The sequence below is a fragment of the Pan troglodytes genome, chromosome 3 (genome assembly GCF_028858775.2).
Source record: "Pan troglodytes isolate AG18354 chromosome 3, NHGRI_mPanTro3-v2.0_pri, whole genome shotgun sequence".
Classification (NCBI taxonomy): domain Eukaryota; kingdom Metazoa; phylum Chordata; class Mammalia; order Primates; family Hominidae; genus Pan; species Pan troglodytes.
In genome coordinates this window covers 1,604,955-1,626,900 of record NC_072401.2, presented here as the reverse complement: position 1 = coordinate 1,626,900, position 21,946 = coordinate 1,604,955, and the positions used below count along the sequence as shown (strand labels likewise).

At 62.7% G+C, this 21,946-nt stretch overlaps 1 protein-coding gene across 10 annotated transcripts in view; it reads left to right on the top strand.

The window, feature by feature from the left end:
- Positions 1-391: 391 nt before the first annotated feature.
- Positions 392-21,946, top strand: part of CTBP1 (C-terminal binding protein 1) — a 38,218-nt gene continuing 16,663 nt past the window's right edge. For 2 of the 10 annotated variants that reach the window (XM_054683688.2, XM_054683684.2), the window contains exons 1-3: positions 392-733; positions 8,919-9,113; positions 12,024-12,178. In XM_054683688.2, coding sequence (XP_054539663.1) covers positions 9,107-9,113; positions 12,024-12,178 — 162 coding nt within the window. In that variant the 5' untranslated portion in view covers positions 392-733; positions 8,919-9,106. Of the gene's footprint in view, positions 734-1,261; positions 1,478-1,637; positions 1,733-2,020; positions 8,788-8,918; positions 9,114-12,023; positions 12,179-21,946 lie in introns of those variants that run through there. The other 8 variants (XM_024355949.3, XM_024355948.3, XM_054683687.2 and 5 more) reach the window with 7 other exon arrangements.

Here is a 21,946-nt window from a genome sequence, read left to right as displayed (position 1 = left end):
GGCCCCACCCTCCCCAAAGCTCTGGTGACACCTGCCAGGTTTCCTCCAGGCCACAGCTCGGCAGCCCGATCTCAGAACAGAACGTGGCACGCAGGGCAGGTCTGGCTGAGGGCCCAGCATTGTCAGCGTGGTCGGAGGTCTTCCCAGGCCTCGAAGGGGAGACGTAGGCTTCTCAGGGCAGCCCAGGACGCGTCCTCACGAACCACAGCGAAATTACAGCAGGTGTCTCGCGGATAGGAGTCTGCATCATTCCGTCTCTATGCCGTGGTTTCTGAAATTATGCAACTATCTCAGCATTCCAGAGGGCTCAGAGTAGCCACGCGCAGAGGCCCTCCCCATGGGGTGGATGGAAGCGTCCACTCGCGGCGCGAGGAATATCCCTGGGCCCCTCGGGAGAGTCTGCAGGGGCAGCCCCTGGGTGAGCAGGCCCAGTGCGGCCTCTCCCTGAAGGGACTTTCGGGCCCTCCCGGGTCGGGGCTTCAGCGGTAGCAGGCAGGGCTTTGATATTAATGCTTAAAGGGAAAGCAGAGCTGAGCTGTCAGGACGTTGGTTGGCCACAAACCCTACTCTTGTTAAAAGAGAAATGGGGTCGGGGAAGGGGTTCTCCAGCCCTGAACTTCCCGGGCCGGGCAGGACGCGGTCCCTCCAGGAGTCGGGGCCCCCCCGCCTGGGGACGCACTGGGGCGGGCGCGCTTCTCCTCTCGGGGTCCCATGTGCCGCCGGCTCTCGGACGGTAAATCAGGGCTCGGGTGGGGGCGATGGGGGGCCCGTGGCCTCGGTGCCCCTGGCCAGCCTCGGAGGCGCACGGGCCAGGCCGCGGGGCGAGAAGCGAAAGCGGGAGGGCGGCAGCTGGCGGGGCGGGAAGGGAGCGGGGCGTCTGCGGCTGCGGCGCGGAGGAGCGCCATTTACGTTCGGGCCCGCGCCAGGCGCTGACGTGGGCGGCCCTGTCTCGGCTTCCGGGCCCGGCGCCGTCCCGCAGGGTCCTCGGGGCGGACGGCGCTCCCGCCAGCGGCGCTGAGTCCGGCCCGACCCTGCCCGACTTCCTCGGGGACAGGCGGTTTAGAACGTGCGGAACACCAGGCCCGGGGCCTCCGCCGGGCTGCAGCCCCGCGAGCTTCCCGCCAGGCTCCCGCCCCGCCCCGCCCCGCAGCCGCGTCCCGGCCGGGCGGGCCCTGAGCCGCCCGCGTGAGTCCGTGCGCCGCCCGTGCCGGGAACCAGGAGACCAACCGCGAGGCCCCGCCCGCGCGCGCCGCCGTGTCCCCGCCCGCGCGGTCGTTGGAGCGCGGCTCAGCGGCGCGGCGGAGACTCGGCACGGCGGCGGCCAGGCGCAGGCGGGCGGGCGGAGCAGCGGACGGCGCCGAGGCCGCCCCACGCGCCGGGCTCGCGGCGGCGCAGCGCGCCGGAGTGGTCGGGGCCCGCGGCCGCTCGCGCCTCTCGATGGGCAGCTCGCACTTGCTCAACAAGGGCCTGCCGCTTGGTAAGGCCGCGCGCGCGCGCGTTTCCGGCCGCGGGCGGGGGCGGGGCGGGGCTGGTGCCGCGCGGGCGGGGGGCGCGGGGGCGGACCGAGCGCGCGCCCGCGGGCCGCCGGCTTTGTGTGCGAGTGCGCGTGCGCGCCGGCGTCCGCGCGTGGCCGCGGTCGGGGGCGGGACCGCGGGAAGGGTCTTGCGCATGCGCGGGCCGCTGCGTGTGTGCGAGCGCCGCAGTCTGCTCTCCCCGCCCGCGGCCCGTGCAGGTGACACAAAAGGGCCTGTGGGCCTCTGGGCTGCCCCGCTGGACCCCCAGCTCCACCGACCCCAGCCCCGTCGGACCCGGGACGTCACCCCGGGTCCCGATCCCCGGCCGCTACCCCGTCCCCGGTCATGACCCCGTGGCTGGGCCTGCGGGGCCGGGGTGGGGCGGGAGCCGTGCGCAGCTCGGGGTGTCCTGGGGCGCGCGCTCCCGGGCCACTCGCGGGAGCGCGCCTCCCGCCGGGAGGCCGCCGGCGACCGTGGCCGCGCGCTGTGGGGGAAGGGGACGGGGCGCGGGTGCCGGGTATGACCGTGGAGGAGGCCGCTGCCCTCAGACCGGGCCCAAAGCGCAGCCCCCGGCGGTGACGCGGGAGGGCCCGGGGTCTCCGTTCCCGCGAACTCCGCGAGGTCTCGGACCGGCCCAGCGCCCCCACCTGCCCTTGCCTGGGCCCGCCCAGGTCCCGGGGCGCCTTCCTCGCGGGCTGCGGCCGCGGAAGCAGGGAGCACGGGCGGGCGCCGGGCTTGCCACCATCGCCATCTTGCAGCGCCCGCGTCCTGGGCCGGCCCGAGCCGCTGCGCGGAGCCTCTCTTTCCCTCCACCCGGCTGCAAAGGCAGAGTCCGTGCGCCTGAGCCCCGGGCCGAGACTGGAGCGTTCTCTGGCGGCCTCCAAGGGCGCCGGTGTCTGGAAGCCCAGCCTGGGCCAGATCCCTTTTGCTGTCGTCTCCGTGATTGCCGGGACAGAATTCCCTTCCAGTGGGGAAAAGGGAAGGCGGTTGCGCCCTTCCCGGTGCCCTGAGTGGGGAGGTGAAACCCTGAGAGTTGGGGCAAGAGGGCCCGGAGCTAGGGCCGAGGCGGCGGGTGCGCAGGGTGTTCCGTTGAGCCCGAGCCCCCCCTCCCCCCTCCCCGGCCTCTCCACCGTTTCTGTAGGAGCGCGGCAGGGAGCACACGTCCCTCGGGAAGAAAACGGCGCCGGCGGCTGGGCCCGCACCGCGGCCGTCCTCGCTGAGCTCCTAGCGCGTGGCCTTTGCGCGTCTGTGTACCCGTCTGCAGCTTGGGGCAGGGTTGGGGGAGAACCGTGGGGTAACTATTTGCCGTTGCAGCTGAGGATGACAGCTGCGGTTTGGGGGTCCCCCTTTCTGTGTCCTGGAACTTTGTAGGGCGTGGCTCTGCCCTGGGCCTCAGCACCCGGCCTCCCAGGTCTCCCCTGCCTGCCCAGGCCTGGCCACCTCCCTCTGGGGTCTGGGTTTGGCTCCTGGTTGGGGCTGTCGGCTCCGCAGACGCCTTTTGCTCTCTGTGATTCTGTTGCCCATCTTTGAGCACCTGCTTCCATGCAGGCGTCCTCTGCAGAGCTCTGGGAGGGACACACACTGGGAGTGGCATCTGGTCACTCCTGGGGGTGCCTCGTCCGCCTGCCCGGCCATTTTTGGGGTGTCTGCCATGTCCCCAACATGCACTTCTTCCTGTCAGCCTTGACCAGGGCAGCTGTTAGTTCTGAGAGGTGGGCGTGTGGTTGGGGATGTCAGCGAGTAGGGTCTTCCCTTTTATGCGCTTGTCATTAACCTGAGAACGTGGCAGTGGGGGAGGAGAGGCTTGGCCCGGGGTGCACAGGACTGTGGGCTGGTCCTGTCCCTCTGATGAGTGGGACGAGCCTTGGTCCAGTCCTGTGGGCTTGGCGCAGAGCCGACCCCCTGCCATGTCCTGGTGGGATTGGAAGTGCTGGCTCGTCCTGCCTGCCTCCCCCAAGGGCTGGGAGCCCCCCACTCTTTGGACATTTGTAGTGTAAGGTTCCATTATCTAGCAGACAGCAACTGTTAACCATCACTCTGTTAATAAATTTTTTCTGGAGGAACCCTGGACAGAAGTAGTCATGCTCTCCAGGAAACGGGCCCCAGGCTCGAGAGGCCCAGTCTCTTCCCTCAGGGCTTAGAGGTGGCCATCAAGCCACACCTGGTTCCCCACCAGCCTGGCAGTTTTTCTGGTTTTTCTCCTCTGACTGTCACTTGCCCTCTCAACTTCCTGTGGCCAGTACCCCCAGAATGTGACCTGGTCTGAGCTGACGGTGGTGTCACTGAGCCAAGAGGCGTGTGGCTGGCACCACTAGTGTTGCTGAGAACTCTTCAGGCAGCACTTTGTGCCCGGCTGTGCCCTGGTGCTCCCCATGCAGTGCCCATGTCAAAGGTGTGTGCCCTGTGAGGTGTTTACCCCGGTTGACTCTCCTTGTAGAAGGACTTAATGTTTCTCACTCCACTCGGGGCTGGAGAGGGCTCCGTCCGGGTGGTGCTGACGGTGCAGGCCTGGCCCAGGGTCCAGGGGTGGCCAGGAGGTGGTGGAGGCAGCAGGCAGTGTCATACGGGTTCCGTGGTTGAACTGCATCGCCCGAGGGAACGCTGGTCGGAGCGCCAGGTGGAGCGCCGGGGTCCTCTGGTGGTCGCTGGATGTTGGTAGTTGTGGGTAAGAGCTCTGTGCCGGGAGTGTCTGGACCCCTGGGTCCTCCATTGTCAGCTGCAGTGGCCGGAGTCCACTGCTCTCCCCCGCACTGGGTTGTGGTAACCCACAAGGTGCCACCTGCGTCACTGACCGTCGTTTCCAGAAGCCCCTCCGGCCACACATTCCATGTGGTATCTCCCACGAGGAAATGTTCGTTTTTTTCCCTGTGAAGCCAGAAATTTCTTGGTGGCTCTTTGCCGAGCCAAACGTTAACCTTGAGTTGTCTCTCTGGGCGGCCCCAGGTGGTACCAGTTCTCACGGGTGTTGAAGGAGAGTGAGGATGGCCCTGAGGGAAGCCCAGTTGGTTTGGTTGGGGAGGCGTTGGGGCTATGGCCCTGAGAGAGGTGTGGGCGGTGTTGGGACCAGGCCCCTTCTGCACCCTCCCCTGGCACCGCCATTAACTCTCCAGGCCTGGTGTGGCCCAAGCCACCCTGCCCGCCCGTGCTACCCTACCCACACGTGCCACCCTGACCTGCTTGTGCCATCATGCCCACACGTGCCACCCTGCCCACCCGTGCCACCCTGCCCTGCCGCCTGTGTCACCCTGCCCGTCCATGCCACTCTGCTATGCCGCCCGTGTCACTGTGCCCTCCTGTGCCACTCTTCCCTGCCGCCCGTGTCACCGTGCCCTCCTGTGCCACCCTGACCTGCCGCCCGTCTGTGGTGTGGGGGCTCCTGGGCTGCCCTGTCTGCGTGGCTGGCAGGAGCCTCAGAGGCATCCGAGGCTGTCTCTCCAGTGGTGTCATGTGTAGAATGTGTTGGGAAGGGGAGGAAGGTGTAGCCCTGATACCCCACACGTGGTAGGAGCCAGGAAGGTGGCGTTCTGGGGGTTCCTGGAGCTCACAGGTTGTGTGCGTGTGCTCGCTGAACAAACAGGGAAACGTGCGGCTCCACGGATGTCCTGGAGAGGAGTCTTGCTGGCAAATCCGTGCCTTTGATCACAGCCCCTGCGCTGTGTCCTCTGAGCTGTGATGCGGCCCTGCAGGCCCCGTGGAGTGCGGTGGCTCCCTGGTTCACAGGGATGCTGCCGTCCAAGGTGCTGTATCGGCTCGTGGATGACTTGGGCAGTGTCTGTCTGGGGTGCTGTCGTCGGAGGAGCTGTTTCAACCTGTGGGTGACGGGCCATGTCTGTCTGGGGGAGGTTCTGTTGGCCCCGTGCTCTCAGCCCAGTGGCTCCATGCTGCTGTGCGGCTCCCTCTTGGGGGCCTGCCTTCTCTGCCACTGCAGGGCAGGGCCTCAGTTTTCTCTGGGCGGCAGGTGGCTGTATCTCAGGACTGGAAGCCTCCCGGTCAGGCTGTGCACAGCCTTGGTTCATGTCAGCCCCTGGCTGGGCAGCACCGCCAGGCCCTAGTCTTTGGGCCTCCAGGCCTGGACAGCCAGAGGGGGCATCTCACCAATGCCCAGATGGCTGCCAGGGACTCACGGCAGGGCAGCTTTGTCACGAGAGGGCCACTCGAGCCCGGAGTAATCAGGGCTTATGGGGACAGGGCAGGGTGAGGGCCGGTGAGACCGCCCAGCCTTAGGGTGCCCTTCTGGTGGTCGGGGAGCCCTTCCTGGGTAGCGGCTTTAGGGGCTGCTGTGGGGAGGGGGAAGAAGATGGGGTTGGTGAGGAGGAGCTTTTGGGACACTGTCCTGGTGGAGGTCGTGAGGGAGGGGAGCGGACCGGTTGGCCCAGCAGGGCTGGCCAGTGGAGGGACTTGGAGGGTTGGTAGCTGCCGAGCCTGGGTCTGAGCAGGCGGGGATGGGGACCAGGTGCTGAGGCTGGGGAAGGAACGGGGGTAGCTGCTTGGTCCTGGTGCATCTTGGTGTCCCCTGGGACTTCCTGGAACCACCCCCCCCCCCCACCCCCCAGTGCCCAGAGACCCGCTGTGGCTGTCTGGATCGGGGCAGGTCCCAGCCCATGGTGACCCCCAGTGTGCCGGGGCAACCCCGGTCCCTCTCCAGACCAGAATGGACCGATGCCCAGCACACACGTGGATCGGGGCCGAGTGGGCAGGCGTGGCCAACAGGAGGGAGGATCCGGCAAGCAGATGGTGATGTGCATCCAGAGACAGGGCGTTGACATGTGGCCAGGAGGCTCTGGGGTCATCGGGCCGCCACCGTGCAGCCCCCCGGGACTTGATGCCTCCAGAGAACCTGGGGGCTGCTGCCCCTCACCTCACCCCCATTTACTTTAAAATCAGTTTTTGTTTTAGAGCAGTCTTAGATTTACAGGAAAATAGGAAGCACAAGCTTTCACGTGCTCTACACTCACTTCTCTCGTGGGTCCCTTGAGTGCTTTCTTACAACATGAGGTTAAGCGTCTGCAGGGTGAGAACCTGGAGACTGTCCTCGTGTCGCTGGGCTGAGAGCCGTGTGTGGCTGTGAGTTTTTGATGAGGAAAAGCAGTGTGGGTCCTGGATTTGGACAGCACAGGCCCCTCTGGGAGCCGTGTGCCTTCACCTCAGAGTGTGTGGGCGAGGTACAGAGCTGGAGCCCTTGACCCTGACCGGCCAGCCAGGAAGGCCGTAGGAGGCCAGCTCCCTGGCGTGAGGTGCACAGGGCCTCTGGCATTGCCCTAGGTGAGGGCTCCAGGACTCGGACGCTGGCTCTCAGTGGGGCAGGTGTGGCCCGGCAGGGGGCGCTTTGTGGGTGCACAGTGGCCCCAGGGTGGTGCAGATGGTGGGCAGACCTACCCCAGGGCTGTTTCTGAGACAGAGGTCCCTGGAGGAGAACCAGGTGCTGGGCCTCAGGTGTCTGTCCTGAACTGGAGCAGCCTTGGAACAAGGAACCACAGGAAGTCCCTGTGGCATGGGGTGCAGCCCCTCAGGTCTGGCAGGGCTAGCCCAGGGAGTGCAGGGCCCCAGGAGCCCTGCCACAGTTTCCTCAGCTCGGGAGCTCACGGCCTCCTCACTGCAGGGTCCTTTCAGGAGGGCCAGGGTGGCCTTCACATATCTGCTTCCTCCTCAGAGACACAGGTGTGGACACGTACTGGCCAGTATAGATAAGCATTGAGCAGCATTGATGGGTATCGATGAGCCTCCAGGAGCAGCGGCTGGTGCCATGCTGCTGTGGGCAGTATTGAGTATTGGCCGGTCTTGACGAGCAGCAGCCGGTACTGGGCCACCGTGGGTAGCATTGATGAGTATTGACTGGTATCAATGAGTATCAGCCGGTATCAATGAGTATTGGCCCGTATCAATGAGTTTGGCCAGTATTGATGAGTATTGGCTGGCATTGATGAGTATCGGCTGGCATTGATGAGTATCGGCTGGCATTGATGAGTCGGCTGGCGTTGATGAGTATCGGCTGGCATTGATGAGTTTGGCTGGGCGTGGGTGGCACGGTGCCTTGCCCCCTGGCCAGGCTGGCTCGTGGGTGAAATGTGACATTCAGGCAGTTTTCTCCTGTCCTTTTAGTTTGTTTTTATGTGGTATCCGGGTACCATGGGGAGATCTGGCATTCAGGGCAGGAGGCTGCCGCGCAGGTCATGGGGGCCCAGGCGCAGGCGATGGGGATCCCGCTCCACAGTGTTGCTCTTGGGCCCTCCGTCAGGGAGTCCCACACAGCACCTGCCATGAGGAGTGGTGTTGGGGACCCTGGATGGGAGGTGCGTGCGTGGGGTTGCACCCCAGCCGCTGTGATGGTGTCTCTGGAAGCTGGAGATGGTCGGCATGTATGCTTGAATCCTGCAGAGGGAATTGAGGGTTGGAGATTTGTCTGCGAGGCCTGTGGCAGGGGCGGCCTCACAGCACACTACCAGGGTCTTAGGCTTGGCTGAGTGGCCTCTTCTGGCCTGGCAGGCAGTCGTCTCAGCCCACGCCTGCCACGCTGCTGGGCTGGTGGTGGCCGGCTCCTGTCCTGGTCAGCCTGATGTCAGCTGCACGTTGGGGTCAGCCTCGGTGCTGTGTCTTCATGCCAGAGCAGGGGCCAGGTGTGGGCAGCTCAGTGACACCCTCCCGAGGGCTGGGCAATCGTGTGCACTCCCAGCACCCTCTACTTTGCAGGGCTGCGTCCCTGGAAGGCTTGGCCCTCTCAGGGGCCCCCTGCCCCTGTGCATTCAGCCATTGGGGTTCGTGCCCTCGGCTTCCCGCCAGGCCCTGGCCGTAGCGGTCAGGAAGAGCTGAGCAGTGGTTTTGGGAGAATCGAGGGAGCGTCGCCAGGATGCACTGAGGGTCGGAGGTGGAGCCGGCGCGGCTCAGTGCAGGCAGTGCCAGGCTGGATGCTGGAAAGCCAGCAGCACCTCTCCCGGTGGCTCCTGGGAAGTTCCACGTCCTTGCCTGGTCACAGAGGCCCGGGAATCAGTGACATGAGATAGAAGCTTCCAGAACAGGAGGCAGAGCCTTTCCGCAGTTTCCCTGCCCACAGCACACACCCTGTGCCCTCCGCCCCCTGGTTCTTGGACACTGGGGACATCTGGGTGCGGCTAGAGCCTGTGGGGGTGGCCGCAGCCCTGGGGGACTGTTCCCAGGAGTAGGCCTCGGGGCCACAGGGGCGCGGCCTCGGGCCTGGCACTGCAACCTCAGGGTGAGCGCCCTTCGTGTGTGCGGCAGGAGCCGGGGCCCCTGGCTGTCAGCAGGCCCCCGAGTCCAGGTAGGTCCCAGACAGCAGTCCCGGGTGTGGCAGATGCAGTGAGGTCCACTTCTGAGGCGTTCCCTGGAGTCTGTGAGTTCTGGTCGGACCTTCGATGGCATTTTAATGTGTCTCTTGTGTTTGATTTTTAGTAAGACTTTGACCCCGACGCAGGCTTCAGTGATTGCCGCGGATCAGAAGCCTGAGCACTTTGGCTCGAGACAATTAAGGACGTGGGATGAGGCTCCGAGACAGGACGCGGTTCTGCCTGGGGATCCTGAAGATAAAAAGCTTTGAAAAGTCGAATTCATGGTCGTGGAAGCTGAGCCCATATTAAGAGATGTCAGGTTGGTAGGGGTTCCTGGCGTCGGCGGCAGAGTGAAGCCGGCCGGTCTCTTTGCGACCGTGTGGAGGAGGCACTGCCTCGGATCAAGTCGAGGGACCTGGGCTGCATGGGCGTCGGGCCGGACTGCTGCCACCTGACCCCCAGTGTGCTCTGGGCGAGGACAGGTGCCCCTCGAGGGAGGGCTTCCTGCACACCTGGTGGCAGAGCACAGCTGTGGTCAGGCCTGTCCGTGGCATCTGCTGTCTGTTTCTGTCGGAAAGTGTCTGAGAGGCACGGAGGGCCTCCACGTGGAGGCCGCCAGCACGAGGGCGGAGCCCCACACGGAACCCTGGAAATCTCAGGTGTCCACCCGGCTGGCCCAGGAGCAGGGCCGCGGCCCCTGTGGAGCTGTTCCTTGCAGTTGGTCTGTGCTCTCTGGCCCGGAAGTGCGTGTAGTCTGAAACAGCCTTGGGCTTGGGGGGTGCTGCAAAGCCTGCTTCAGCACAGGCCGTGTGACTGTGAAGCCTCCTGGGTGTGTCCCCAAGCCTGCAAGGGTGGGCTGTCCGGGGAACCCTGGCACGGTGGTCAGGGGCAGCTCATGGGTGATGTGAGGAGGCATCTTGGGTGCCTGAGCCTGATGGGGCCTGGTGTCTCCGCCTGCTCCCCCCTCCCCACCATTCAGCTGAGGGACCCGGTTCCCACTGACCCAGCACCCGGGAGTCCCCCAAGGCGGTTCCGACGAGGGACCCGGTTCCCACTCACCCAGCACCCGGGAGTCCCCCCAGGCGGTTCCGACGAGGGACCCGGTTCCCACTCACCCAGCACCCGGGAGTCCCCCCAGGCGGTTCCGACGAGGGACCCGGTTCCCACTCACCCAGCACCCGGGAGTCCCCCCAGGCGGTTCCGACGAGGGACCCGGTTCCCACTCACCCAGCACCCGGGAGTCCCCCACACGGTTCCGACGAGGGACCCGGTTCCCACTCACCCAGCACCCGGGAGTCCCCCCAGGCGGTTCCGACGAGGGACCTGGTTCCCACTCACCCAGCACCCGGGAGTCCCCCACATGGTTCCGACGAGGGACCCGGTTCCCACTCACCCAGCACCCGGGAGTCCCCCCAGGCGGTTCTGACGCAGCCGAGCGGTCTGCAGTGATCCCGTGTGTCCACGCCTTCCTCATCAGAAGTGAAATCCAAGGATACTGAGAGCGGATGTCTATCCACTCACTCAGAAACAGCAACATAAACCTTTCTGCTCATGAGAAGTCATCACCACCACACACAGCGGGGAGGGAGGCCACGTGCAGAGGGAGGCCATGTACAGTGTCACTGGGCGGCTGTCTATGGTGCTCGTGGGCAGCTCCCGTCCCGAGGGAATGAAGGAACAGGCGAACCAGGACGCGGTTTTGACCGTGCAGACCTCACGTTTGGGATCTGGTTTCCTATCTTGAAGGAGAGTGGGTGGAATGGCCAGTGGCTCCTCCGAGGACGCCAGGGCGCGAGGACCTCACGGGAGGGGCATGGGCCCAGCCGTACTGGGAGCCCTCGGCTTTGGGGTGGTCAGTGGAGACCCATGCCCCGTCCCCTGCAGGCGTGTGCTGCAGGCCCACTGCACCCCTGGGCTGTCCACCAGAGCGTTTCTTTTCTCTGCCATGGGTTCCAGGAGGCACTTCCCTGCTTCCTGGATACTGGCAGCTCGGTGGCCTCTGCTTACCTGCAGGCGGATGGGGCAGGGGATGGGGCGGGAGACTGGGCCAAGCATGCTCGTGGCCGCGGCCACTGGAGAGCCTGCAGGGTCACTCTGCTCCTTGGTTCTGTCCTGCGCCTCCCCTCCTGCTGGCCGAACGGTCCTGGGTACTGCTTGGTCTCCTGTGGCCGGTCTTTGGAGGGGGAGGGGAGGGACCGGCTGGGCCCTGGCCCCAGCTCCGCCTCTGCCCAGCTGCCGTGGGGCTGACAGTGGCCCCACCTGGTGCTCCCTGCCTGGCACGGGGCGGTCGGGCGGTGCCTGGAAGCTGCCATGCTTCTGTGACGCCTCAGAGCCCTTATTTCTCCAGTTGGCCCCGATGAAGCTTAGTTGCGTCATACGTGAAAGGAATGGGTGTTAATGATCTTTAATCATCTGGTTCTGGGAAGGTCAGGGGCACAGAGTGGACTTTAATAGGTTTTAACCCTTTTCTTCCTTTGTTCTGTTTCTTTTGTCTTCACATCTATAATTGGAAGTGATGCCAGGCAGAGGGTGGGGGGCGTCCTACGTGAAACACTGGTGACCCCATCAGGGATTCCGGGCAGCCACGCGGTAGCCCAGGCAGGAACGGGACAACCATGTTCCCAAAGTCCCGTGCTGTCATCTGTGTCCTCCAGTGTCCTGGTTCCCTCCTGTCCCCCTGCCTCATGGAGCTGCCTTGGGGTCTCGGACGGTCTGGGAGGGTCTCGGGGGGTCTCAGAGGGTCTTGGAGGGCCTAGGAGGGTCTGGAGGTGTCTCGGTGGGTCTGGGAACGTCTTGGGGAGTCTCAGAGGGTCTGGGAGGTTCTCAGAGGGTCTGGAGATTTCTTGGGGGGTCTCGGAGGGTCTTGGAGGGTGTGAGAGGGTCTCAGAGGGTCTTGGAGGGTGTGAGAGGGTCTCAGAGGGTCTGGGAGGATCTCGGAGGGGCTTTGGAGGGTCTCGGAGGGGCCTTGGAGGGTCTCGGAGATCCTGTGCCCAAGGGAGATGGTAGTGGGTGTCCACAGTCTGTGTCCACTTGAGTCAGCGAGCTGAGGCACACACGAGTTGTCTTTCACGTGGATTTTTAATTTACTTTTTACAAATATCACAACATATAGACCAGAAAACCCCCGGCAGTCGGCCCTCGTTGGCCCGTGCGCAGTGGGTGGCGTGGAGTGGGTTGTAGCCACGGGGCCGCAGTGGTGCAAGGCTGAGCACTTGCCTCTGTCTTGCAGGCGTCCGACCTCCGATCATGAACGGGCCCCTGCACCCGCGGCCCCTGGTGGCATTGCTGGATGGCCGGGACTGCACAGTGGAGATGCCCATCCTGAAGGACGTGGCCACTGTGGCCTTCTGCGACGCGCAGTCCACGCAGGAGATCCACGAGAAGGTACCACCACGTGGTCGCCTGGGGCTGGCAGAACCGCACGTTGGGGGGAGTTGGAGGGACGGGAGCACGGCCGGCCCGGGCCACAGCAGGTCTGGGTGCCACTGGGGCAGGAGCGGCCTCTGTCCCAGTCATCCCGCGCCATCAGGAGGTGGACACGGGGTTTTCCCTGCACACCATCAGGAGGTGGACATCGGGTTTGCCCTGAGCCCCATCAGGAGGTGGACACGGGGTTTTCCCTGTGCCCCATCAGGAGGTGGACACCACGTTTGTCCTGAGCCCCATCAGGAGGTGGACATTCGGTTTGCCCTGTGCCCCATCAGGAGGTGGACACGGGGTTTTCCCGGAGCCCCATCAGGAGGTGGACACTCGTTTTGCCCTGTGCCCCATCAGGAGGTGGACACAGGGTTTGTCCTGAGCCCCATTAGGAGGTGGACACAGGGTTTGTCCTGAGCCCCATCAGGAGGTGGACACGGGGTTTGTCCTGAGCCCCATCAGGAGGTGGACACGGGGTTTGTCCTGAGCCCCATCAGGAGGTGGACACGGGGTTTTCCCTGAGCCCCCTCAGGAGGTGGACACCGGGTTTTCCCTGAGCCCCATCAGGAGGTGGACACGGGGTTTTCCCTGAGCCCCCTCAGGAGGTGGACACCGGGTTTTCCCTGAGCCCCATCAGGAGGTGGACACTCGTTTTGCCCTATGCCCCATCAGGAGGTGGACACGGGGTTTGTCCTAAGCCCCATCAGGAGGTGGACACGGGGTTTTCCCTGAGCCCCATGAGGAGGTGGACACGGGGTTTGTCCTGAGCCCCATCAGGAGGTGGACACTCGTTTTGCCCTGTGCCCCATCAGGAGGTGGACACTTGGTTTGTCCTGAGCCCCATCAGGAGGTGGACACGGGGTTTGTCCTGAGCCCCATCAGGAGGTGGACACGGGGTTTTCCCTGAGCCCCATCAGGAGGTGGCACTCGGTTTGCCCTGAGCCCCATCAGGAGGTGGACACTCGTTTTGCCCTGTGCCCCATCAGGAGGTGGACACGGGGTTTGTCCTGAGCCCCATCAGGAGGTGGACACGGGGTTTGTCCTGAGCCCCATCAGGAGGTGGACACGGGGTTTGTCCTGAGCCCCATCAGGAGGTGGACACGGGGTTTTCCCTGAGCCCCATCAGGAGGTGGACACGGGGTTTGTCCTGAGCCCCATCAGGAGGTGGACACGGGGTTTGTCCTGAGCCCCATCAGGAGGTGGACACGGGGTTTACCCTGAGCCCCCTCAGGAGGTGGACACCGGGTTTTCCCTGAGCCCCGTCAGGAGGTGGACACTCGGTTTGTCCTGAGCCCCATCAGGAGGTGGACACCGGCTTTCTCCTGAGCCCCATCAGGAGGTGGACACCGGGTTTGCCCTGAGCCCCATCAGGAGGTGGACACTCGGTTTGTCCTGAGCCCCATCAGGAGGTGGACACTCGGTTTGCCCTGTGCCCCATCAGGAGGTGGACACTCGGTTTCTCCTGAGCCTCATCAGGAGGTGGACACGGGGTTTTCCCTGAGCCCCACACTCGGTTTGTCCTGAGCCCCATCAGGAGGTGGACACTGGGTTTGCCCTGTGCCCCATCAGGAGGTGGACGCTCGGTTTCTCCTGAGCCCCATCAGGAGGTGGACACGGGGTTTTCCTGAGCCCCATCAGGAGGTGGACACCGGGTTTGCCCTGAGCCCCATCAGGAGGTGGACGCTTGGTTTGCCCTGAGCCCCATCAGGAGGTGGACACCGGGTTTGCCCTGAGCCCCATCAGGAGGTGGACACCGGGTTTGCCCTGAGCCCCATCAGGAGGTGGACACCGGGTTTGCCCTGAGCCCCATCAGGAGGTAGACACCGGGTTTGTCCTGAGCCCCATCAGGAGGTGGACACCGGGTTTGCCCTGTGGCTTCTTGATTCATTTTCAGTTTTCTCCCAGAGAGCAGGTCCTCGGGATGCCAGCTTTTGTGGCGGGGGTGGAGTAAGGTGCTTCCCCCGGCCCCAGTTGCGCGGCGGTCTTCACACGGCCGGTCTCGGCATTGCCCGCGGCCTGGCTTTGGTCCAGCAGTGAGCAGCCTTTGGGCAGCTTTCCTGATTCTTGTTTGCTCAGGAGACCCACAGGCTCCTCCGTGATAAGAACTAGGTTGGTCTGGCTTCTACTTGTAGCCAGGGATCAGTGATTCAGAGCAGCTTTTCCCTGAAGACAGACGAAGAAGCTGGGCCCCCAGGAGCTCATAGAATAGGGCCAGGCCCAGGCTGCAGCCTGGAGAGGCCTAGAACCTGCAGGAACGGGCGGGTCTTGCCAACTCTGGCCTGGGGTGTTGGCTGTTCTGGAAGAAGTGGCTGAGAGGCTGAATTAGGCTTTGGTGGCGTCACTGGCCTGCTGGGTGTGGGGCCCTGCCGGGATATCCGTGGCCTGAAAGGTGACATCTGGAGTGAGGGTGACCTGGACTCTGACGTGCCACACGATTGGCACCTAGCCTGCTGATGTCCAGGAAACCTTGAATCTGGATTTTCGGGGACCCCGCACTGCCGGCCCCAGGTGTCTGGCAAAAGAAGTAAGACGGCCCCTTTAGAGGAAGACAGCGTCAGCCCAGGCCTCGGGTCATTTCTACAAATCACCGTCTGGTGCGGGGTCCATCACATGCAAACAGAGGTAACCAGGCAGTCAAGGAGATGGGCAAAACGCAGAAGCCAGGGAAGCAGTGCCACCCGCAGGAGCTCCCCATGCTGCCCACGAGCCGATCAGCCGATCACCCCAGCCCAGCCCCCAGGAGGCTGGGCCAGACACCGACGAAGAGCTGATGACTCTGGAACGGGGCGTAGCAGCGTTAGGGGAGAAAATGAGATGCGGATCTGAGAAACGCCGAAGCTGATCGGGGGAACTGAGGGGCGGGTTTACCAGCTGACCAGGCAGCAGCGGACAGGAGGGAAGGAGAGAACGCGGGAGAGGGCGAGATGAGGAAGGGTCGCTCTTGCAGAAACTTCAGAACAGGAGAGGGAAGGGGTTGGAAGTGATGATGACAGCAAAAGCCTTTCCAAAATGGACGGAAGAAAACTTGATGTTAAAAATGCGCGTGGTCTGCCGGGAGCGTCTGCTGGGGCGTTCGCTCTGGAAGATTCTTCATGGTTTCTCACACGGGTAGATGTGTGCTTGTAATGCAGCCCACTGGCCACACTCCTTTATCCCGGAGACTTCGAACGTGCGTCCACACGCCCAGTGGCCACACTCCTTTATCCCGGAGACTCGGAATGCGCGTCCACACACAGACCTGCACGTCATGCTTCCTAGCAGCTTAACTCACCATAGCCCAAACCAGAAGGACGCCCCCCACCGGCTGTCCTTCAGTGGGTGAGTGGCCAGGCAAATGCTGGCCACCTCCCTCGGTGTCCTCCTCAGCAACAGGCATGAACGCTGGGTCCCTGCCACACCCTGGGTGATCTCGGCAGCATGATGGCGAGTGAAGAAGCTGGTTTCAAGGGGTGCACACTGTATGATCTCTTCATCCCCAGGTGATAGGATTAGCGTGACGGAAACAGTGGCCCGGGGTGCAGGTGGGGGAGCCGCCGGCAGGCCGGTGTCTGGAATCGGCACATGGGCACGTTGGCACGTCACGTGGGCGTGTCCACACGCATGCAAGGGGCTGTGGGTGAACTGCCCGTGGTGCACACCTGAGGGAGTCGTGTGGCACCAGCTCGGTTTTGACAGTGCCCTTTGTTAGGTACAGTTTTCTCATTGGGAAGCTAGATTTGTATTAAAGATACACACGTAAGGATAAAAAAGAGGCTCGTAGAAAACTTTTGGTGTCGTAAACAATACTCAAACAGTTTTGCCAACAAATTGGAAAGCTAAGGCAAAACAGATGTTTTTCTAAAATTGCAGTAATCCCAAACTGCCTTGACAGGTTCATATAAAATGCAGATCAGTGGTTGGGGTGGGGCCGGCGTGGGTCCTGGCATGAGACAGACTTCCTGCTCCCCACCCAGGCTGCACAGCCCAGGGCAGAGAAAGGACAACATAAATACACAGAAAACTGCCCCAGGGGATGCAGCTGGATTCTTGGAAGAGACGAGAGTGTTGGGAACCGTCCTGGCATCCTGGAGGGGCCTGAAGCAGCCCCTAACCAGAAGCAGAGCCGGCGCCACAGAAAGGAGCCCCCAAGAACTAGGAGAGCTTGAAATTAAAAACATGAGTGAAAATCTCATAAAAACAGGAAGCTCAAAGACACAGGGACATTGCAGAAGCCAGAGAGGTGAAGAGAAGCCGTGACCTCCCGGGGCTGTGTGTGGAGTCTGCAGGGGCCGCCTGGATGCCGAGTCCGCGTTTCGCAGTGTGTGGTCCTGCGGGAGGACTTGGCTGCCCACGCTTTCTTGCCACTAGGGGTGGCCAAAGGATTGAGCTCCAGAACAGAGGGGAGCAGGGCCTCTCCCTGCCGTCCCCTCCTCGTCCCTGCTGGCTGGAACCCGGGGTAGCCACCTTGGACTGTGAGGGGAGCCGCGTGCTGGGAACCGTGGAGCAACAAGGCAGGAGGCAGGGACCCTCGTGGCTGTGGAGAGGGCAGCGGGGCCGCAGGCTGCCTGTCTCCAGGCTTTAGCGTGGGAGGAAACTGAACGCCTGCTTCGTGTGCCACTGTTAGTCAGGAATTCTGCCTCCTGGGGCAGAAACTTCCCGCATAGCTGGTTGGAGGTCGCCGCTGTCTGAGTGCCGTGGAGGAAGAGAACGTGATACCGTCAGTGCGGTCACAGGAGGAGCGGGAAGAATGTCGGGGCCTGGGAGGCGCCCCAGTATTCAGGTTCAGGACTAGGATTTTACTGATACCACGGGTAGGGGATGTCACCCACCGGGACACAAGACTCAGCCCAGCCCCACCCGCCTGCTTTGGAATTTCCACAGGAGAAGGGTTTTCAGCCCAGCACTGCACATCTGATCAAACTGCTGAGCAAGAAAAAGGAAGCCCTGGAGCCCGGAGGCTGTGTCCGGTGTGGGCTGCGGGGCCTGGAGCGGCAGGGCGGCTCCGGGAGGGCACAGGACGCAGTGGCCTGCGAGGACCTGCAGCCAGCTGGACAGTTGCACTCCTGCAAGACAAGCATCTCCAGGCCTTGGGGGTGGGGAGGCCACCAGAAAGCTCCGCCAGACAGAGGTGCTGGGGCTGTGCAGGAAACGAAGTGATTAGAAATCCCGGAGAAAAACACACAAGCAGACTTTGTCATGGTGACTGGGAAAAACACACAAGCTGGCGTTGTCATGGTAATGGAGTGTAGGACAGGCCCGGAGCCCCTCGGTCTCTTGCTGGTGGCTGGCACAGAGATGGGCTGCCGTGGGCTCTGACCTTAATACCGGGTCACAGTCGCTTCTAGGACCAAGAGGACAGAGACCCCATCGCCGTATGCAGAGGCCTGTTTCCAGGCAGACTGCCCAGTGCCCAGCTGAGCCTCGGGTGCAGTGCGACCCTTGCAGGGCATGTCCAGACCCCAGGACCCCCTCTCGTGTCTAGAAGATCCAGTTGGGCAGTGTTGGTACCACCAAGAGTGGACAGGACAGAGGATCAGAGACAATCCCACCCGGCAGGACCCAAGGACTCAGGCAGTGGCTTTTCAGGTGTGTGGGCCGAGGACTGGGGAGTCGGTGAATTCTGGGGCCCCTGGGGTGGCCGTTCAGGAACTGCAGCAGCTCCCCCCACCACAGATGCTCGCTGCCTACTGAAGCGGCCACGTGTTTGAATGAAGAGCAGTTAGAGGAACACTTGCAAGAGAATGTGTTTATTACCTGAGGTTATGACAATACAGAACATACAATGTTTTCTGTGGAAAATGTGATACTACAGAGGAAAAGGTCACTTTGATTAAATGGCAATTAGAAGTAACAGCATTGCAAGGTGGGGTGCAGCAGCTCACGCTTATAATCCCAGCACTCTAGGAGGCTGAGGCGGGTGGATCACTTGAGGTCAGGAGTTCAAGACCAGCCTGGGCAACATGGTGAAACCTCGTCTCTACTAAAAATATAGAAATTAGCCACGCGTGGTGGTGCGCGCCTGTAGTCCAAGATACTCAGGAAGCTGAGGCAGGAGAATCTCTTGACCCTAAGAGGCGGAGGTTGCAGTGAGCCAAGATCGTGTCACTGCACTCCAGCCTGGGCGACAGAGCAAGACTCTGTCTCAAAAAGGAAAAAAAGAAAGAATGACATAGCAAAATAAATTTAAAAAATAAAAACGGGAGAGGTAGGGGTTGGGTATTTTCAATTTGTGTGCCAGCCTAAGGGTGAATGTCTGATAACACTCAGAGCTGATGCAGGGGCTGTGCCTGTCATCCCAGCGTATCCAGAGGCCAAGGCCAGAGGATCGCTTCAGCCTAGGAGGTCAAGGCTGCAGCGAGTCATGATTACACCACTGCAGTCCAGCGAGGTCGTGTCTGTAAAATAAGTAAATGAAAAAGTTTATATATTCAAAGACTCCTCCCAATCAGTAGAAACAGAAAAATCCCGACAGAAAATGGATGAGGGCGGTGGCGTTTGGTACAGACAGAGCGGTGTATGAGAACCGGGGTGCACCTCCCGGGTTCTCACGGGTGCAGCAGGCACCGCCAGTAACCCCTGGCCTGGCCTGCGCTGAGCCCTGCACCAGCCGTGCTGAGGGAGCCTGGGCCTGGCCTTTCATGTGGGATAGAAACGGTCGTGCCGGTCTCGATGGTGCTTTGGCAGTTTCTCTGGAAATCTGAAACCTGCGGTCTTCAGCCCAGCCCCACCCTGGGCCTGCATGTGGCTGCGTGTCGTAGAGAAACATCTGCCTTGATGGTGACCTGATGTGAGCAGCAGTTTCACAGAGTAAGCCACCCCTGTGCACGAGGTCTGGAAAGGTAAGTGTGACGTCGAGTCCTGAGCACAGAAGCAGGTGGCAGAACTGCATGGCAGGAGGTGGGCTTGGCGGGCCCCTTCCTGACCCCCAAGAGCCAGCTGCCACCAGGAGCGTCCTGGGGTCTGTTTCCAGCCCGGTGGCAGCCGAGCTTCCTGGGCACCCAGCTTTCCCCAGCCTGCTCTGAGCACTGGAGTTGAGGGCACTGAGCAGAATGGGGCTGAGCCCCTGGCGGTGGAGGGGACACATCAGTGGGTGTTGGCTTGAGGTGGTTTCTGGGAGGCTGCTGGGCCCCGATCTAAAGGGACACACCTGGCTGCACCCACCTCCTGCAGACTTTCTCCGTGGGAGACCAATGCAACAGGCGGGGTGGAGCAGCCACGTGGCAGCCACGAGGGGGAAAGGAAGGTAGACCCTGAGGCTGACGAGCCACTGTGGCACCCTGGCCTGTGGACCTGTGGATGACGTGGCCGCCACGTGGTAAAGTGTACACGCTAGCAGCTCTGGCCCTGCAGCTGAGCACAGGCCAACCTGGTACGTGGCGGAGGTCGGGGCACGGGGTGCCCCAGCCGTGTTCAGATTCCTGTAGTGAGAATGCTTTCACCTAATACTACGTTGTTAAACCTGTATTCAGTAGGGAAAAGGGCAAGGACCTGAAAAAAGTGTATTAAGAATCGTGCACAGGCAAGTGATGAAAGCCTCGTCGGGGAGGCAGCTTGCGCTTCACAGCTCAGCTGGGTGGGCACGCCCGGAGCCCGAAGGAGGGCCCTTGGCCGGCGCACGCTTCGGCTTCTCCGAACTTACCTGGATGAGATAAATTTTCATCACGGAAGAGCCGACGCGGGAAGCAACCTTAAGGCTGCGCGGATGAATATTTGTCATATTCACGTGAATCTGATCGCTGTCTCCTCCGAATGCGCGGGAGGTGACGTGCTGCGGTTCAGAATCGACTTTTTGAGGCCCGTGGCCAGTGCTCAGGGTGAAAGCAGGCTGTTCTCTGCGTACACACAAGCCTGTGTGGTGTGGGTCTGTCCAGCCTGTCCATGCCGAGCCTCTGCACACACACTGTGGGAGTGGCCCCTGCACATCCAGCTGCCCAGGCCGGCCCCCCGGGCTCACGTCTGGCACCAGGCCTGTCCCTGACCCCAGGGCCCATCTCCCACTGCGCCTCTGCCCACCGCTCGCATGCGCAGCCCCTCCTGCCCACAGTGGGTGCCGACAAAGCTTCATCTGCAGGTGACTCCCTCTTAGCTGCAGCTGCTTTGCCAGGCTGCCCGAGGCACCTCCTTGGTGTGTGGGCGCCCGTCTCCAGTCCACGCAGCGCAGGGGTCTTCCTGGCCGCACCGCTTGCCTCCACCACAGCTGTGCACCAGTCGCCCACTGCTGGCCTCTGCCTGCCCGTGCTGTCCTTGTGGCCTCACCCCGTCCACACTACGTCTGGTCAAGTGTGGTACACCAGGGTTCACCCCGTCCACACTGCACCTGGTGCACCAGGGGTCACCCCGTCCACACTGCATCTGGTGCACCAGGGGTCACCCCGTCCACACTACATCTGTTCAAGTGTGGTACACCAGGGTTCACCCCGTCCACGCTGCGTCTGGTGCACCAGGGGTCACCCCGTCCACACTGCATCTGGTGCACTAGGGGTCACCCCGTCCACACTGCGTCTGGTGCACCAGGGTTCTGCACGCATGCAGCCTCAAAGCCCTCCTGGGAGGCCCGGGGCAGCCATCAGCCCTGTCCATGCACTGATGAGTGTTAACACACACCTGTTCCTCTGTGGTCCGGGTAGATGCCTCCCTGCCTCCTGCAGCCGAGGTGCTCCAACCTTCCCTTCTTCCTGGAGAATGCCCAGGCTAGCCCAGGGCTCCCCTCCCCTGCTGCCCAGCCTCTGCTGTGGCCCTGGTCTGTGTGGTCCTCCATGGTCCTCTCCTCTAGGTCCCCTGCGGTGGGCAGGAGGGAAGGGAGGCTGTGCCAGCCTCAAAGGGAATCGTCTGTTCTGGCTAAGCTGGAGGTCCGGGCACTGTAGGAGAAGGGGTTGCAGCTGGGTGGTGAGCGTCTTCCTGGGGGCTGCCCTCACCCTGCCCACGTATGCCTGCCCAACACGAGCTGCTCTGCCCAGGACCCAGGCAGGGTCAGCTCCCACAGGACGCCCTGCGGTCCAGCAACCCAGGCACTGCCGCCCGGGATCCACAGGCTCCATGCTCGGCAGGAAGGGAGGGAAAGACGCCACCTAGGCCCCGGCAACCTCTGTGCTGAGCCTGCGCTGTTGATCCGTCAGGAGTACCTGGGGCCCCGCTGGACAGGTGGTGGGTGGGAGTCATGTCCACATGGGAGGCTCACTGGTGTCTCCCGGGACTCGGACATGCCCACGTGGACGAGGCCTGCGCGTCCTGGTGTCCTCAGCCACGGCTGTTCGCACAGAGCATCTCTGCACCCATGGGTGGGCGTTGTCATGCACGGGAGTGTGGGATGGACGTGTGCGGGTGGATGTGTTTGGGTGTGGGTGGACACGCAGGTGGTGCACACACATCCCCACCCTGTGCCCAGTGCTGCACCTGGTTCTTCGGCCTAGGGCACTTCCTCCACCTGTGTGCCTCTGCACCCCACACTGCCCCTGCCCTCCCTGGGCTGGGGGTAACTGGGAGCCCTTGGCAGGGTGGGGTTGGCTGTGACCACAGCGATGCCATGTACTGGCTGAGTGGAGGCGCCAGGGTTGGGCTGCTGTGCTGTGTGCCAGGTCTGCGTTCATGGGAGCTGTTCCGGTCTAAGATTTGTCATGGAAACTGAAATTAAAAACGTGACTGTTGTGAACACTGCTCAGACCCAAGCCTCGCCAGCCAGGGACAGCATTTCTGGGCAGGTTCTTGGGTGACACGGGGGCAGTGCATGCTCCTGTGGATGTATCCTTACGGCTGGGT